The following is a 19,339-nucleotide window of genomic DNA, read 5'->3' as shown; positions in this document are numbered from 1 at the left end:
AACAGGGAAAAAAAACCCCAACCAAATAAACAGAACAGGAAATTAAAAGGTCAAATTATTTTATTTAAAGCTCTACAGAAGCACTTCCATCTCTGGAGGTTGATAGTGAATGGTCTTCTGCAAATGCTGATTCTCAAAGGCACAAAATGGCTACCAAGCTCTGATGCACTGGAGAGATAGGCAGATCATCACACAGCCCAAGCACCCAGATCTTAATGTGGATGTACTTGCTTGCAGAGATACCTACATCCCATCTGCTTTTGTGGAGGTAGGATTCCTTTGGTCCTGGAAGTCACAGTGGAGGAGGAAGCATCTTTAGCTCAGCTCTGGGAACATACAAAATTGCAATACCTACAGATTACCCTTTGAATCAAGAGCTTGGTCCCTTCAGTTTATGACTGTGTCACAGGAGCCAAGGTCTGTATTCGACCTGGGTTGGGCAGAATGTACTGTCTGCAGTCACAAAGGTCCTCTTTAAAATAATGTATTGCATTCCTGGATCAGGCTGGATGGTCCCGACTGTGTTTTGGCTAAGATGGCACCACCTTGAGCTCTGCTTGACCTGATTTCAAAGCGTAAGTGTGCTGTGATTTCTGGTTTGTCTCCTGTCCTCAATTTGCAGAGAAAAACCTTCTCTACAACAGGGCTTGGAGACAGTAAACAAGAACAGTAATTTGAAATGCTGATCCTCACCCTTGGGGGAGGCACAACGGTGAGAGGAGGAAGAGTTCCTTGCAGGAGTCATTTGTTCAACAGGAAGAATTCTTGAGTGCAATCACATCGTCCAGCAGGCGTAAATAAGAGCAATCAGCAATGCCATGGCCACAGCAAGGGCAGCATTCTTGCGATTTTCCTTACGAAGCACACTCAGTTCTTTCTCTGGGAAACAAACAAAAGACTTGCCTGTGAAGGTTCTTCATGTTGCAGCTACACCTCCTTTCAAAACTCTCTTAGAAGCACAAAGCTACCTTGGCCACGGGCAAAAATTTTGGGAGCAGTATGCAAAGCTGTCAGTTATAGAATGTTTGGAATGGGAAGTAACTACCTAAACTAGCAGGAACCCTTTCATTTGCTCTCATCCTGACACTTGTGGTAGCTGTGCTTGGGAAGACTTGAGTGCCAGACCATTTCCTGTTGGCAAATGACATTGCTGTAGGCCTCTATTAAGGACAGACTGTGTCATTAGAATAACTGCTTGTTCCATAAGAAAATGAAGGAGACAGGAGAGCAGAGAGATATCTTCTAGATTTAACAGCCTGGTGGCTCTTTCTAATGCTAAAATTTAAATACAACTGTGGCCATCTTTGAATGTTGCAGAATCTGTGTTTCCTTACACCTCAGAAAGATCAGTGTGGAAAAGGTCTGAACGTGGACACTTACTTATTTTGTTGGGGTTTGAAACTTTTTAGAGATAGGTTAATAAGGGTGAAGGAAAGCAACCTAAGAAAACAGATGCAGAGAGAGGAACACAGTGGCTACTTCAAGTATGGAGTCTTGCTGATCTCCATTTCTGTTTACCAAAGATGAGAACCCCACTCTTGCTACTTCTGTTCTACAAAACTTTGCTGGGTGGTACAGGCAAGCAGTGAGGCCTCTAGCCTTACACACTGCATGGCCAAACAACTAAATGTTTGGCTAGCAGAGTTGGGTGGGGACTGTCTCTAGAGACAGGCTGCTTTTACTGCCGAGTTCATCTGCAGAGAATGCACAGCTTAATGCCTCAGCAGTTTGCACAGGCAGCCTCCAGCATTTCCCCAAGTGGTGTTGGTACTCAAAAGACTTTTAGCTGTTCTTTCTGCCCCATTCTTCATCTAATACAAGCATTCTCATGCAACCACTTGAGCAATCTGCTTGAATCTGCAAGGCCACAAAAGAGGTGACAGGGTCACATAACCTCATGCACAGCAATGCCAGCTTGAACTGGTGCTGACAATGCCATTGTCAGCAGCTGCAGTTCATGGCCTCAAGTGTATCAGCTGGAATAAGGAAATATTTAATTAGGCCATAACAGTGATGTCACCATTAGGTGAGGCTGTTGCTGTCTGAGCTGCTGTCAGACTGCTCTGACATGCCAGCAGGGATGGCTGACTGCTAACTGCTAAAAGGGGAGCAGCAATTTTCAGTCTGTCTCTACTGGTAGACCCTTAGGGAACAGCTTTCAGTCTGTTTAAAGTAACTGTTAGTCTTCTGGAAACAGTCCTCTAACTTGAGTTATAATTACAAATTTAGAGGGTTAGCCATACCCCAGCTTTCAACCCTCTAGACCTAAAACAATACTTGTGCCTCTTTCCCTTGTGTGAGCTCTGCTGCTTGCACAGCTGCAGAGTACTGCCAAGTGTGGTATCTCAGAGAGACTTTCATTCTGTCTACAGCAGGACTTGCATCAGGGAAAGACCCTGACTCTCTAGAAGTGCAGGTAGCACAACACTGTGAATCACTATGCCCTTGTGCTGAGTGGCCTCATAAACTGATGCAGTAAGAACCTTCCCCAAGGAAGGTATACTTTGCTACACTCCTGATAGCACTTGCCTTCTTGCCTAGCAAGCTTCTACTAGGAAAAAGAAAAAAAAAGATTGTAGGGAGGGATGTTAAAAGCTACTCGAGCCAATCTGTTAGCTATGATTATCTAAGGACTGGTAATTTGGGGTATGTGGAGGGGACATTTTCTCCCCTTCATTAGCTGATGCTTGTTTTTTTCGCTATGGAAGTACAGCTCAAGTAGGAGGATGCAGACTCCTATTATAATATGCTGACTACATTTCCATTAGTCTAGCTCCCTTTGGTTGAAGCTAAATTCAAAGGCAGAAGTCAGAGGTGGCAGGAGCTTGAAGACAAAGCTAAGCTGCAGCACTGATCCCATCCTGCCCAGAGGGACCATTTTTAATGAAGCTCTTACCATAGTTGTCAGCTTTGGTCATTAGTAAGTTTCGCTCTCTCTCCAGTGACTTTCTGTAATGAGAAGAGGAGTTCATTACCTGCGAGGCACAACACAGCCTATTTCTTTGCTTACATGATGGAAGAGAGACTGTCCCCACTGCTGGGGATATCTGCTCAGAGGATAAACCCTTCACCCCTCCCTCTTGGAAGGGTGACAGTTTAGAAATACCCACTTGTGCAAGAGAAGAGATGCAGCATTTTAGATGATTTTTTCCTTCCCCAAAATTACTTCCTATCTCTCCTTTCAGTAGAGCAGTGTAAGCAAACAGCTAGAAAGGGCTCTTGGGTCAGTCCCCTTCTCTAGGTTCCCCTAGGTAAGGCAGGAAGTTCTGACACGGCTATGGGATGGGGCAGGGTCCTTATATGCTCTCTGGAGGAATCCTGCCCCTCCCACCACATTGGGCTTAGCGCTGGAACAGTAATTATTCTCATCATTTGAAGCAGGGACCCCTCTATCAGAGGTATCCAATTTACAGAAATTGGTGAACTCAAGGAAACAAGCTGAATCCAAGCCCAGTACTAATGAGTTAAACTACCTCTCATTAGCCTGAAGACTCATAATAACAGTAAAGACTAAGGCCAAACCAGTCCTTGTCTTGAACTGCACAAGATGATTAATTAATATGCAGCTTAAAATATAAACCCAAAATAAAATTCCTGAAAGCAGCAATGTTTCCATTATGGCAGTGAGGACACAGTCAGTCCTTTCAGACTGTGCACATAAATAAACATGCACTAACAAATTATCTCCTGGTTAACAGAAGGCAGCAAGTGGAACAGAGTTTGTTGTTCCCCTTGGGGCACAGCAAGAACAACCTGAAGGAGGAAAAAGATCCAAATCTATGTGTAAAGCTAGTTAAATATAAGGGAGTGCAAGAAAGCAAGCTACGTCAGGAGAGGAAAGGGGTCTTAAAGAAAACTGGGGAAAGGCAAGGTGGAGAGCAGCCAGGAGGAAGTGAGAAGACAGATTTACCAACATGACTGAAGCTGCTAGTTAGAAATTTGCCTTGTGAAGAGAGTCAAGCGAAGAAGCTTTGAGAATGAGACATGAAGAAACCATGACAACTGAACTTCAAAGTGGAAAAGCAGAGCTCCTCTTTGTGTGCTATGCACTGAATCGATAATTTTGATCACAGTACCTTCCCTCCAGGGTTTTTCAAAAGGTCTGGAATAGGACAATGGAAGTTCTGTTTCTATTTCCATAGAAGCTATAAAATTCATAGAAGGCCCCAAGAATCCCAATTCATAATTCTTTGCTCTAGGCCCTGCATTTCAGACAGAAACCATCATGTATCACATCCTGTCAAGTTATCACAACTGTAGGTTTGGTGGTTGGCCACATAACTACCAGATAAATACAGACAGTAAACAAGGAGAATTTAGGCCAGAAAAGGATTGTTGAGACGAGGAGCTACAGAGAAGAGAGACAGGACCCTGTCTAACTATGGATGGGGATATAAAACTCCAGTAAAGGAGGAGGGGGAGTGCAAAGGAGAGTTTAACAAAGAAGTAAACTAAGCCTGATAAGTATCAGGGGATGGAGACATCACTATTGGTATGATCACTTCTAATGGGGTTCTACAGGACAGTACTGTAGAACAAACACCAGGATCATCAGGACCACTGCCAGGGCCTATGACTGAGCTTCCCGGCCTTTTTTGCTCAGAGCAGAGCAGTAGGATCTTAGTAACTGAAAAAATGTCCTCAAGCAGAGAGATTTGAGAATCAGCTGGGAGATCTAAAATCTCTCGCTTCACACTCAAGAGAAACAGCAGGTTCTGCCCATATCTGCTACAAAATCCAGGCCAAAGTCCTTGCTTGAGTCCCCAGCTCTAGAAGCCAACAGTTGCTTCCTCTAGAGCAGCACAATTTTCAGGGGAATTGACCCTCTTAGCTTTCCCAAGAAAAGCCAAAGCATCATGCATCCCTACATCCAGATACATTAGCAACAGAGGCATAGATATATTTCCCTCAGCTGCTTTTGCATCTGGATCCCAGCCTGGTTTGGCCCTCACTAGTTGCTGCACATCTCCCTGATTGAACCCAGGTGGCTTCCACAAGGCTTGAACAGCAGTGTGCAGAAAACCTTTGCCAGACTCACAGAGCAGATTTGTAGCAGGCCAGGAGCCAGATCTGCACATGAACTGGCAGGTTTCAGGCACTACATGTCTGGTTGTGGCACAGGCTGTTAATATGATCTAGCTCTCTCTCTGTATCACTGCACTTTTCACAGAAGCAAGTTCCCCAAGAAAGCTCCAAGCTGTGGGAAGAGAGTCTTGTCATGGGGAAATCACATATTTCCACCCCTTTAAGAGCCCTTGCTTGGTCCTACTGCACGGATGACAGCTAAGCTGAAGTGCACCCCCACAGCTGTGAAAGGAGCTGGTCAGCAATACCTTCCTTCAGGGCTGAGCTTCTCCCTGCGCAGCTTAAGATCCACCTCTTCCATGCTCTGTCTGCAGCGTGCCAGCTTCTCCTCCAATCCATCAATCTGAAAAACACCACACCAGTCACCATCATTTCTTCTCCCAGTGTACAAGGATTCATTCCCACTCAGATGGTGGGAGCTCAGCCACTCTTCCTCCCCAAATCAAGGGAAGAACCCCAGATCTGTGTAGAGACCACAGCACAGAGATGTCATCATCTCCCAGATCAGCCTGTATTCTAGCCCAGACAACATCACCCCAGACATAGCCAAACCAGCCCTGTCACTGCCTATTGTGTGGCTGGCCAGCATCCTTTTGCTAGGTTCTGATCCTCTTCCAGCCTATTACAGTTTCTTTGCACGTGGGTCCACAAACAAAAGTGTGATCTAAGGTATCTTTATGCAATTAGAGGATAAAAAGAGAGACAGAGGCCTAAACCAAAGCCTGAGGGACAGGGTCTTGATTTAGCATTGTGAATGGATGCAGAAATCTACAAAGCACCTCAGCTGTTTGGTTGGGTGAAAAGGGAACAAAGGTCCAGTCTCAGGTCTCCAGTCTCTTTTACCCAACTAAATCTACAACAGCAACAGGAATCTGCACAGTATGCTCAAAAGAACATTCACCACTGCCTGCTTCAACCTGTACCAAGTGTTGGCAGGAACATGTTTCCATGCAGAAAAACACTGGTTATCTCCTTGTGTCTCTTCATCAAAGCATCTCAATAGCCACCCCTGTGTCTTCCTGTGGAGGGGAGTAACCACAGCTAAGCACAGGAGGGTTGGTTTCCTTGTGTACAAACAGACTGCCCAGGAGGGAATCCTACCATGGGCAACAGTTCTGGGAATCATTCCTCTCTTCTGCCTGGCAACCACAGCATAGACATCTCGAGGAAAACTCTGTCTTTCAAGCTTGCTTCCAGCAGGGAAACAGTGGGTCTAATCAGATGATATGAACACAACAACCTAGCCTGAAAGAAAACAGCCTCGGTGCACTAAGGTGGCAGTGACCTCTCTTTTGAGCTACTTAGTGCAGCACTCCTGCTGTGCCTGGTTCTCCAGGGAAGGCAAGGCTGGCAGCACGGCCTCCCCGTGGTGAGAGCCTTCACGCACCAGACGCTAAGAGGCAGCACAGTCTCGGGTAAAGGTGGAATGAGATGCCTGGACACCAGCCTCAGAGGCAGCCCAGAGCACAAAAACACTCATAAACAGTAATAAGGGAAACAAAATCAAAGGTAGTGATCCCTAATTATTGCTGCTTTGGGATCAGCTCTGTTCTGATCAGCTCCTGTTAATGAGCTCATTAACAATCTCACACCTTCTGCTCAGGAAAGGCAGGCAAGAATTATAACTAAGCAGGATGGGAGAGAAGAGGCTTGACATAAAGCAGTCCATGAAAAGAAGTTTAACCAGTCAGTTAAATAGTCTGGAAGGAGCACAGCAGAGCTGGGCAGGGGGACACATATAACAAGGCTCAAATAAATCTTTGATTTATCAGATAGCAATGTCAAAGTCCTGGGTTATTAGGCAACTCTGCCAGTGCTCAAGATGCCAAACTCCCTAAAGGCACATGCAAAGCTTCCTGAGCCCAAGGGGAGCACCAAAGCTTATCACCCGATCCCAAAGCTCAGGGAATAGCACTTCTGTGTTTGGCAATGCTTGGGTTTGCCTGGATGAGGATCGTTGTCCTCCTCCATTTCCAGCTGTGCCAGTTAAGAATGTTAGCTGCAGCTGCTCATTGCCATGCCATCCACTACAACTCAGTCAGCATGATGCATTGCCCCAGTCTGCTTCAGAGCCAAGAACGGACTTCACCCAGGCCAGCTCTGACCATACTTATCAACAAGTTAATTTAATAGCAGAGAGTGGTACAGCAAAGATGGGGTGTTGGTCCAGCCAAACGTAAGAATTACTGTCCCCCTCACCAGTTCCTACAATTTGCAAATGGCTGTTTCTGCTCCCTTAGCTATTAGAAACCCTTATGTGCACACACAGGAAAAGATGCTTCAGCATGTGTTACCTGGCTCCTCCTTAGCCTGTTAAATTTTTACAGTGCACCATGGCTTCTCTGGAAATGCATTTAAAATTAATGTTAAATAATGTATTAATGAATTAATGAGAGCTTTAGTTAGTCAGCTGCCAACTCCACCACTAAATTATCCATGCTACTGCACTCCAGTCCTCTCCTCCACGCCTGCTCCTCCTGCTCAGCTGGCAGTTGCTCTCACTAATACATTCTCTGCCCATACTTCCCTCATTTCATGAGAGTTAACAAGTGTATATTCTGCCCAACTTCGTAAATCCTTTTACTTTCTGCTGACTAAAAATCTCCAGATTCCACATAATATTTTAAAGTTTCAACTGGTTTTACTGCTCTTAAATCAAAACCCAAGTTTGGGTCCCCTGCTGGAGAGCAATAATTTGCTAATAAACCACATACCCTAGAACTGCACCATCAGCTGTGCTGAGCCAGGGGCACAAGGGATAAAAAAAAACAGGAAAAAGAAAGCAAGAAAGGAGGAAGAGATTGCTGAATGAACAAAATATTTTTCTTTCAGAATCTCACTATTTCTTTTCTTCTGGCTAGCCTGGGTTATTAGGGGTTATAAGGAAGGACAAGAGTGGGGATTCACAGATGGTATCCATTCACTGTGCCTCAGTTTCCCCACTTCTAAATTAAGACAATATAATCTGCCTCCTGAAGGCAGCTCATTTGAATAAGAAGCCTCAGACACCAACCCAAACTATGGGCAGAGCACTATCTTGATATGTCAATGTCATTGCCTTGCTTGGCATTTAGGATCTGCTCCTGCAAGCCAGGAGTCTCTCGGCAACTCAGCCATCCAAGTAACTTCACTGCAGGACAAAAGAAAAGAAAGACAGAAAATAAGCACAGGGAAAAATCAGAGTAATGCTTGGGAACTACTGATTACTCTCTGGGGTGCTGAGGAAACTCCTAGGGAGGGCCATAGTCTGTAAAATTGTAGCACAAGAAAATCTGTAGGGCTTTGCCCTAATTCCCTCCTGCAGCTAGCTCTCTGGGAGAGCAGTCCTAGAAGCAGGTGCTCTAGGGTGCTGTGGATGGAAAGCTTTCCCTCCTACTAAATAATACATGAGGTTAGCTGGGGTATATACCTGGGCACTTTGGAAGCCCACAGGAAAACAAAGATACTGCCTTATCTCTTTAGTGGCAACCTCAGCACAGTGCCTCCTAAGTTGCAAAGATGAACCCTTACTCCTTTTAGCTCTCCTTTCCTTGAAGGAGATCCTCTGGGACAGAGCTGAAATGCAGCAAGCTCACATGACAGCTCCTCAGGTTTACACAGATGATAGCAGGGACACAGGACTTCACTCACAGCAACTTCTTTAAGTAGTTCCAGTTAAGAAGGGGGAGTGAAACATGTGCTTCACATCCAGGCAGCAGATCTGGGAAGACAGAGCTGCCCTTTTGAAGCTCCTCAGGAGACACTCCAGAAAGTCAAGTCCCAGCAGCTTTAGATGCACACCGAGATCTAAGACCAGATGCCTCCTTTGCTCCACAGGTATGACAAGGCATTCAGCTATTTTTGTTGAATTTTGGCAACACTTGCTCATGATCTGGAAACCTTTTTAAACCAGACAGACCTGGAATGGATTTCAGTCCAAACTGACTTACATGCTTATTACAAATTCCATTTGTTGGTACCATCTTGGGCAGGGAGCCCGAAATGGGAAACATAAAGGTAGAGAGAAGTGAAAAAGAAGCAGCTTTGCTTATAGAATTGAGCTGGATCCCATTTAATACATTTTGTAGCAAATTAATGAAAGCTTTCTTTCCAGCAGAAAGGCTAAAAGCGCTTTTCAAGAACTGGCATCCACCCTCTGCTTTTATGAATTCCCTAATTAAGATACTGGCAAAGAGCCATTTCACACATACGTCGACATCCAACAGCATTAGGTAATGAGGTTTTCATCTTCTGACCCTCATAAAACAGATCAAAGCCAACTGAAGAGGTGGGGGCAAAGAAAAAAAAAACCTTCCCTGTACAGTCTTTACATGCCTTGTCACCTGCCAGCACACTTGAGCTGTTCTTTCACAGAAGCATTAATGGTTCCTGCATCCACAAATTTGGCTGGATTATTAAAATCAGTCCAGCAGAGACAAATTTTGTTTAAATTCAAGTGCTAACTTGCTTTTCATGGACACACTTCCATTTTCTCCATGCTCTTGGAATAATTTTGCACACTGGAAAATAATTTCACAGATATTCCACCCACACCATGCTTGGAAATATTTACTAGACAAGCTATTCACAGCAGAAGATGATCCACTAGCAAAGTCTAAGATGACTCCTGCAGAACAACCCTGTGTGTTGCTAAAGGAGGAAAGGCTGGATCCTACCTACACCTCTTCCTTCAGCCTTGCAGGGACCATCTCGTTAGTCAGTGCATCCTGCCTCAGTTCAGACCAGCGGCTTTGCAGGACCGCACACAGACATGATCACAGAACACTTGAGCCAGATTTTTGAAAATTTCTGCAACAACAGCTGAGTATGAACTGTGTCAGCCTTTTCCCCATTCTTCATGCTCTTTCACAGACACTGATCAGCCACTGCCCTGTCAGAAGCAGCAACACATGTAACAATACTTTCTAGAAACACACACCTGACATTTTGCAGCCCAGGCACCGCCTTTAATTTAGTGCACTTTTCTGCTTCTCTGATACTTTTCTTTTTCAGTTGCTGCTTGAGCCACAAGTATATTTTCATGGCTACAATATCCTTTGGCAAGAAGTTTTACAGCAGGTTATGGGAAGAACCAACCTCTCCTGTTTGTTCTGAGCTTGTCAGCTGCTGGTTTCATTTGATAGCTATAACTTTGTATTGACAGTGTATGATCACTCTGTGTTTAAGGCTACAAATAACACGCAGCGTATATGGACCTATGCTGGGTCCCTTGCAGTCATGTCTTCCAGCTTAAAAGGACCTGGAATGTTTGGTAGTTTTCTGCATAGTTCTCCACACCTTTGGTGATCTGTGTCACTCTCTTGAGTCAATTCCATTTTCACTATTTTGGTACAAAATGGACTAGTCTTGCCAGTTTCATTTTCCTGATGAGTTTCCTCAAGCAAGTCCTATGCAGCTCAGCATTGTCGATAGAGCTGCCTGTCAAAAGACTAGAGCTATAAGTGGTATGAATTTAAACCACCACAACATTATAGAGATCCATTTATATCTATTTAAACCAGATCATATCAATTACATCTGCAATTTGTAAGTGCAAGCTAATCTGATAAGTGTCCATACAGAAAATTGCATTCATTTAGCATCATGACTTCAGTTAAACAAGCATGACTCTGCCTAGATGAGGTCTTTCAAAGCTAGTCATGCATCAGGTCACATTAAGACTAATTTGAAAAGTTTTCTTTACAATCATAACAGCTCAGAAGGTAATACTGAACACAGTAAGTTTAAATTATGAATCAAGTATCTTGGTTGTCATACAAACTGAAACATAGCCTTCTCTTCCTTTGGCTTAAAGGGATTTTTTTCCTTCCTCCCTATCCTCTCTTCAGTAGTGTTCTCATCATTGCAAGCGGAAAGAATTTTATCTTGTAGTAGTGTCTTCGCAGAGACTTTCACCTAAAATGCACAAAAAAAGACTAGTTCTACAATCTTTTCAAAACTAGTATGTTCCATCATGAAAACTTCTTAAAAAAACTCCAAAACCTAATATAAAGCTACTACAAGTCCTCAAACACTTTGCAAGAATTTTCTGTGGCAGCTAAAATCAGTCCCTTTTCATTCTGTGAACAGCAGGTCCCTAACAGGCTGAGCCATTTTGCCACCAACCTTTTTGTAAGGTAGACCCTACATACTCAACTCTTTCTCTCTGCCACCTCTCAAACCACAACAACAACAAAAAAAAATGAAAAAAAAAAAAAATTCACTCTTCAGTTCTCTCTGGTAGGCTCACCAAAGGAAGCCTGGACAGTCAGCACACCCCTTTGGACTCCCTTTGGTGGTTATATTTGGGTTAGAGTGCCCAGAACTGTGTTCCTCTAATGAAAGCCTAACCAATGACACACATCAGAAAACAATAAATCGAACTCCCATTCCACACAGCAGGATGAGAAGGGATCTCATCAATACATATAAATATCTTAAAGGTGGGTATGAAGAGGTTGGTGCCAAACTCTTTTCAGTGGTGCCCAGTGACAGGATGAGGAGCAATGCCCATAAACTAAAACACAGGAATTCCACCTCAATGTGAGGAAAAACTCACTAGTACTGGCTACTCAGGCAGGCTGTGGGGTTTCCTTCTCTGGAGACATTCACAATCTTCCTGGTCATGTTCCTGTGTGATCTGCTGTAAGTGATCTTGCACTGGCAAAGGGATTGGATGAGATGATATCCAGAGGTCCCTCCCAGCCCTAACAATTCTGTGACACTCACCTGTATGTTACTAGCTGATGACACATATGTGACACGCTTTGCCATTTCCCTGGCCTTTTCATTCTGGTTACCTTGGTCTGTTGTGCATGTGCTCACCTGAAAAGACTTTAGGGCAGAGAGGTGACCAGTGAGATTCACTGAATAAATTCTGCCCCATTTCAGCCATTTGTGAGGAACACTCAGGATTTGCTGTCCCCACAGGATCCAAACTCACAGACCTGAACAGACTTGAGTCCAGCACTGTTCAGTGTGGGAGCCAGAAAGGCATATGCTTTAGAGAGACCTTAACTAACACAAGTCAGTTGATTAACAGAGATACAAGGCTTCAACAGAGCTTACCAGCAGCCCACCTGCCACTCAGAAGATCACAGAACCACAGAATGGGTAAGGTTTGAAGGGACCACAGTGGGTCATCTGCTCCAACCTCCCTGCCCAAGAGGAGTCATCCTCAAGCACAAGTGGAATCTCCAGTGAGGGAGAGAGAGACAAAATACACAAGCACAACCATAAAAAGGCAGCTTTAGAAGGGAGGCATACTCTCAAAACCTAGCCTTTCCCCTTTCTCCTCGCTGTGATTTACAGGCCGCTCACACGCTGGTTTACCACTGGGCTCCTCTCAAGCAGCAGCAGCAGCACACGGCTGACTTCCAGCGCCGCACTCACACAACGGGCTGGCGGTCAGGGCCCGCCGCAGCACCCCCACGGGCACACGCCCCACCGCCCCTCACGGCACTGGCTCAAGGTCTCGGCAGGAGCAGGGACACCACACGCCGGCTGCAAAGACGCGGCTCCAAGCCCCGCGCCAGCCCAGCCGCAGCAGCCGCAACCCCCCCCTCACCTCCCGGGCCACGCTCGGCCCCGCTCGCCGCCTGCCCATGGTCCGGCCCCGCCCGCCCGCGCATGCGCAGGGGCGCCACGCGCTGCGCTGGGCGGGTGCCATGTTGGGGAGGGAGGGCGCTGCCCGCGCCCATGGGGCCGCTGGCCTCGGCCCTGGGGCTGGCCCTGCGAGCCTTGGCGTGGTTCCGACACAGCCGAGGGCGAGCGGCAGCCAGAGCGGTGCTGCCCGCATCCTGCTCTGCCCTCTCTAGGAGTAGCGATGAGGGACGGCTGGGGGAGGACCAGCAAGCTGGGAAGCTGAGGTGGGACTGCTTGGTCGTGCCTGACCCCAGCGCCCTCGGGTCTAGGCAGATCCCAGAGGATCAGTTGGTTTCCCCACAAGTGGAGCCAGCGCATTCCGGGCCACTCCAGGTCGTGTAGTGCTGGGGGTCAGGGATCACTCAGGAAGAAGGCAACCTCGGAAGCACAAGGCAAACCCAGAACGGCTGCTTTGTGGTGTGGTGGGATAAATGACATTTTTTTTTTTTTGGACATCAGGAGGAATTTCTTCACTGAAAGGGTTGTCAAACATTGAAACAGGCGGTGGGGAAGCCACCTTCGATGGAGGTGTTTCGGAAAAGATGATGTGGAACACAGTGTCATGGTCTAGTTGACATGGTGGTATTTCATCACAGGTTGGACTCACAGGTCTTTTCCAACCTAACTGATTCTGTGATTGTCTTATTCACAGAATAACAAGGACATATTCACATATGTCCTTGGGGCTTCCTACTCAAACTCTAGTCTTGTGCTAAAGCAGCTGAGGAAAAGCTGGCTGTGCGATCTACCTGGAGATAGCACTTCGTGCATGCCAGCCAGTTCAGTGCAAGATGCTAATCATGATGTTCCATATGTATGACAACACTTGTTCTCACCAAGAAAGCTTTTTATGAAACACTGCTATCTTGTATTAAAAAAAAAAAAAAAGAAAAAAAAAGCAACACCACTGAAATGCATCTATCTTCAGGGTAGGTCATGGCTGCTACAGAGAGCAGCAGCTCTATTTGCTGGCAAGAAAGGAAGGCTGGGCAGCAGCAACATTTGTTAGACATACAGACTACATTTTCCTTGTGACTAAATACCCTCTGCTGACTGACATTTTGGCAGAATGGCAGGAATGCAGATGTATGTCACACAAGAAGTAATAATACTGATACCTAATTAGTATGCTTCATTTTTCTTTCAAACACCCCCCTTTCCTTCATTTTTACTGTGAAATAGCATGTGCTGGTTACAGCGTCACTCTCATCTCAAATTAGGGACAGCTGTACTCTTTTCTGCTTCCCAATGTGGTACTTGACTCTATGCAACAGAGTCTATACTTCTGAACCCAAAGGAGCCAGAACTCCAACCTCCAAGCTGAGACACTGTGAGATAACTGCTTTCCAAGCAGAAGCAGCTAGTCAGAAGGCAGTAAAGAAGCTGAACAAGACCCAGCCAGCAGCCCTTGTGAAGCACAGTGTCAGGGGGAGGGAGAAAATGAAAAAGTGGGAGAATGTTATTTTTACTCCTCTTAGACAGAAGACTTGATTAGTGAGTGTAAATACAATCTAAAAATGCATAGAGGTTTGAAGAAACCCATCTGTTATGGTTTACAATGGGGTGAAATAGCCATTAGTTCAACAGAAAGCATTTTCTCCTTCACAAAGGTGAGTATTGATTCAGGGGAGGACTGTCAATTCTCACATACACTTCTCCACAGAGAGACAAACATACACCATTTTGTGGCCAGACGACTGTGACCTTTGCTGTCACATCTTTTGGGAAGACAGAAAAGGGGAACTGGTTCCTCCCTCACAAGCAAGCCACCATTCCCACCATTGCAAGCAGCAGTTTTCAATCGTGTATTACTCCTCCTGGCACTCCTGAATCCATCAAGCTGATAGCCTCATTATGCCTGTTACCTGAGCTTGTGTCTCCTGGCTCTGCCCTCAGGTGACACCTTTTCTTCATCCGTCCCTATTATGTCTTTATTTCTTATGTAACATTCATGTCATCTACATGCTAATGCAAGAAAGAAAATACTTTATTGATGCGAGGCATCTTCTAGCAACCTTATGTATTTGAGGTTCATTATCTTCTATTTTCTTCTTGTTAGACTCAGTCCTCTACTTTCAATCCTATGCATTTTGCACCTCTAATACTGTTTGTTACCTTCGTCCAGTCCAAACCTAGACTAATCCTATCCAACTTGGGTGTATTGAGAAAACAAAAAAGATTTCCTTTGTGTTTTAGGCAGTGTGCTCTATTAATGCAGCCAAGAAGGAATTTTGTCTTTTAATGCAATACTTTCACAATGGCAATTCACGTTTGCTTCACAGGCCTGTAACTCTTCAATGTTTCATCAGTGCTGAAGTCTAGGTAGGTGTTACCCATTTCTTTATTGGTGCATTTAATTTCTTCCCTTTCTCAGTTCAGTATTTTGCACCAGTTTTATGAAATTTTAGCTGGCTGAATGTGACCTATTTCTCCAATTTGCCAAAATCTTTTTTCCCCCCAATGTGCCTTCTGTCTTGCATGATCTTCCAGACTTAAGGCAAACTATGCAACTAAACATACTTTATTTGATTATCCAAGTCACTGGGGAAGCCAGTTGATAGATGTGGTCTTTGTAAGTCCTCCTGATCTGATGACAAACTACTGATAACTAGTTTCAGAGTGCATACCTGTGACAAATATTGTTTCAAAAGCCTTACTACACACCCCAAGATAGCCTGAATTGCTGGGCTTGCTCTCTCTACTATTTCATTTTCTGTGACAAAGAAAGCTAAACAGTTTACATCATTGGTTCTTGTTTTTTTCTCTGCTGGCTACTTCCTATTACCTGATTATCTTTAAGTGATAACAAATTGATTATTTAATAATTTTTTCCACATTTATTGAGGAGATGGGAAGGTAATGACTGAGAAATCAAAGTTTTCAGGAAGGTTTAGGGACACTTGCTGATTTTTATCAGGGCAATGCTGACTTTGAAGGTAATTTAATAGAACAGACATTAAGTCTTCACTAGTAATTAAGTCTTTACTAGTAAATTAAGCAACATCAGGAAACGCTCCTAGAATACAAACTCAATCATCAGACTTACGTGTCAGCATATCCCTGGCATGATTTTATTTGGTCCTACTAAGACTGTCCCAGACAATTTCCAGGCATGATTTGGGAGTTATAGGCAGAGGACCATTCCCAGTAGACTGTTCAATGAGGTCATGGTTTCAGAGGTGAAGAGAGTTTAATAATATGGATGTGAGCCATTTGGAGCAAGTTTACAGGATGTATCTAGGACAATGTTCCTGGGGACTCCTGATTTACTACCTTCCTACCTCTTTTTGCATTCTCCATCTGCAAGATTCACTGTGCTTTGTAAGGACAAATGAATCAGTCCTTTGACAAGTCTGAGAGGAAGCTGAGGTCAGATGTCTCACTTTATTGATGTGAGGCAGTATCTGACCCAATCTTCACAGCAATGAAGTAGCTAGGCTAGCACTGAATCAGGGGCCTGACCTCTTATGCTTGGCTATACCATGGAGAGGCAGCCCTTTGTGTCCCACCACATCCTTCCCCAGCTTGTCTCAATGTCTCAATGGGCCATGAGGCAGGAGGGGACCTTCCAGAAGCCGTCTGAGAACAGATGTCCCCTAGCATAGTGAGTGTCCAGCTCTAGCCCAATGCTGTGTCTCCTCTCCCCTCCCAGCCCTGCTGTACCACATGCAGCATGGAAGGAAGGAAATCACTGTTCTGTGTCAGTGGAGAAGCTTCTGCAGGGAAAAGCAGAGGTGAGAGCAGGCAGGGTGAGCTGGCCTCTATCCATATACTTGCACCTGTGAAGAGATGGAGGGAAGCATCTTGATGGAACTCCCCAGGAATGGGGGATCCCTGGGACATGATGCCTCCTAACATACTGGAATAAGTAGAAGATTTCTCTGGGTAGAGGTGGTGTGTTCACCTCCTAGGGGAAACAAAAACTAAATGCAAATGAGGCAGACAATAGTCTGAGAGGTGCTGGGAGCTAGAACTGGGCTATGGAGCTTAATTATTCCCCTACTTCCCTCTTCTAGGACCAACATATAAATTCCTTGCCTTCTCCCCAAGCTCTATAAGCAGGGATGAAATTGCCTCTTTGCAATGATGCTCAGGGGACAAAAATTCCAGTGCAGACATGTCTGCCCCCCAGCAAAGATAGTAGAATTAAATGCCACCAGAGAGCAGAAGAGGAGCAAAAAGCACTGTCAGATTTCAGATGTCTGAAAGATGCTCCTGTAGTGTGGGGTGGTTTTTTTCCTCTGGGAAGATAAATATTGAGAATCCAATGGACTGCATCTTCAGTTTGTGTGCATCATGTTCTCTGCTTCCACCTTGATGGGCTTCACACAGATTCTGGGAACAGCTTGAGATGATAGAATTAATTAAATGAAATTAATCAAAACAACCTACCGGAGACAAAACTGGCATCGGTGAAATGCGGAGTTGGACCAAGAAGGGATTCTGTAGCTCGGGCTAATGCCTGCCCTCATCAATAGATTCTGTTTGGATGAAAGCCCATGTCACATACAACTCGGTCAAACATGAGGGGCTCTGAGGAGTTGTGTGCCTCGTGCAAGATCACGTCTGCCCATGCAGTGCAGTAATTGTAGTGGGAACAGATGGAGTCCTGCTTTTCACAGAGCCAGGCACAGCATGTAATCACAGATCTTGCTTTGATACTGAATGAAGCTGAACTCCGAATCATGCTGTGTTAATGCAGAGGAAGCAGGAGAACTGGAGCAATGGCTTTTAGAGATGTGATCTAAGAGGGTTCCATGGGTCCAGTGGATGTGTCCCACTCTGCAGACCTGGAAACAGAGGTATAGATTTGCCCAAATGGATTACTGAAATTGGAGATTCCCTTCTGCTTTAGTCTCTGCCCATTCCCCCAGTACATGTCAGCCTAAGTGTTCTTATGCCAGGTACCAGTTTGGAGGCCTTCTTTTGGGCCTGTCCCGGTCATTTTTGTTCTGTGCTTTATGAAAGTATTGCTGTCCTCCCCAAACCACACTGCATCATCTTGAGGATCTAAGAAATTGTGTAGACATGGTTTCTATCTATTGAACAAGAATAAGAGCACACTTACAAGAAAAAAATACCTGTTTGAGTGTGAAGTGGTCAGATATATTGTGGGGATGGGTCCCCTTATAAATATCTGAGAACACAGAGAGAGACTCAAGCAGCTTTATGAAGTGCTGTGTTATTGGGGTCACAACCCTGTGCCTGAGTTTATTCTGCAGCCAGCAGAGGTGCATCCATCACAGAGACAGGCAGTGTGATGCAGAGGCAGTGTGGGGTCCTGCTGGTTGCCTGGGAAGTCACAGGGAGCTGTGTAATTCTGAATCAGGGCATGGCTGAGTAGAACAGTGTGCCCTCCTTTTAACATTTGCCAAGTATCAGGGGAGGGAAAGTGTGGCCATCACAGTTTCCCTAGACAAGTTTGCTTCTGGTGTGCTTGACGGGTCTTGAAGAGTCTCTTGAGGAGAACCCCCTGGGCCCCCCTGCCTGTTCAAAATTGGGTGACTTGGCTTTATAGAAATGTTTTTAACTTGGGGTCCCTCAGCTATGTTCAGAACCTGAGCCCTTTCTTGGAGATTTATACCCTTGAATAGGCTTCAGGGAACCAGAAGGTACTTACTTGGCAAGTAGGCTGCAGTGATTTAGGGTGGCAAGATTGGTCTGGTGATGCAGAGCTCACACACTATGTTTGTGGTCCTGAGCTGGCTGTCTGGTTTCTAGCTCAGTTATCTAGTGCACAGTGTCTCCATTCCTGCCATTGTCACCCCAGTCTCACCTGCTCTACTTCCTTGCCTGTCTGTTAGGAGATAATGGGTGGGTGGCAAATTCTCTTCTGTTTCCATCTTGACTTTTCTGCTCAATTTATGTGTGATATTTCTCCATGTCCTTGTCCCAGGGGTATTAAGATCTCCAGTTTCAGTTGACAGTGCTGTAAAAGGCAAGAGGAAGCTGAATCACATCTGCTGTTTGTCAAAAGCACCATATTCTCTTATTGAGATCCCATGGGGAACTTGTCTTACAAGGTTCCAGGTGCTGTTAGAGTGGTGAAGTGTTCAAGGATTCTGTAGTCTTGCTGAGAGAGGCAGGAGAAACCAAATCTGTACCTCTTCCCACGTCGTCTCTTCTGCAGGCCTGTCATGTGGTAGAGAGGCTGCTGAGTGCTGTGGCCGATCCTAACAGAGCTGTCAGTTGTTATGAGAGAGGACAGCCATGTAAATGTATTCCCTGGCTCATACACCTTGCTGTGCAGTCAGACTGGCTCCATCCTCGTCTGCAGGGACAGTGAGGGACTTGTCCTCTAATGTGTCGTTAGGTTTTCTGGACAGTCAGATGTTTTTTAAAAATAAAATGCCTAATATTTATGCTAAGCACTGTCCGTCCCAGTCACCCTCCTGCTTCAAAGCCCCTCTTGTTCATCGTGATGGTCATCAGGCTCCTGTACTCCTAGGAGAACATGGGTTGACCCTTTGGTTCTCTTTTTTCCTGGGGTAATGCACTTGTAGGGACAGGGGGTGCTTTAGACTCCCTGTGGAGGGAGAAGAGAGGAGTTTGCTCCTACACGAAGATGTCTGCAAATAGGAGGTGACAGCCCTGTGCATCCCTGCATGCTCTTGTCTTGTTTAGGTAGAAA

At 45.3% G+C, this 19,339-nt stretch overlaps 1 protein-coding gene across 4 annotated transcripts; it reads right to left on the bottom strand.

Moving 5' to 3' along the window:
- Positions 1–42: 42 nt before the first annotated feature.
- CCDC167 (coiled-coil domain containing 167) lies at positions 43–12,714 on the bottom strand. Of its 4 annotated transcripts, XR_015802256.1 has the most exons (5): positions 12,632–12,714; positions 5,334–5,428; positions 2,897–2,949; positions 694–879; positions 43–326 (listed from the first exon to the last, which is right to left on the bottom strand). XR_015802256.1 is itself a non-coding variant. In XM_014878078.2 (4 exons), the coding sequence occupies exons 1-4, from the start codon at positions 12,668–12,670 to the stop codon at positions 776–778; spliced, it is 291 nt and encodes a 96-aa protein (XP_014733564.1). In that variant the 5' UTR covers positions 12,671–12,714; the 3' UTR covers positions 43–775. The 4 variants fall into 4 exon arrangements, 3 of the variants coding, with proteins under 3 accessions (XP_014733564.1, XP_014733563.1, XP_014733562.1); XM_014878078.2 differs by having other exon boundaries at positions 43–879; XM_014878077.2 differs by lacking the exon at positions 12,632–12,714 and adding an exon at positions 11,794–11,978 and having other exon boundaries at positions 43–879.
- Positions 12,715–19,339: the final 6,625 nt, after the last annotated feature.

The sequence above is a fragment of the Sturnus vulgaris genome, chromosome 3 (genome assembly GCF_052056855.1).
Source record: "Sturnus vulgaris isolate bStuVul1 chromosome 3, bStuVul1.hap1, whole genome shotgun sequence".
Lineage (NCBI taxonomy): Eukaryota > Metazoa > Chordata > Aves > Passeriformes > Sturnidae > Sturnus > Sturnus vulgaris.
Note: the sequence above shows the minus strand (reverse complement) of the source record. Positions and strands in the feature narration are given on the sequence as shown.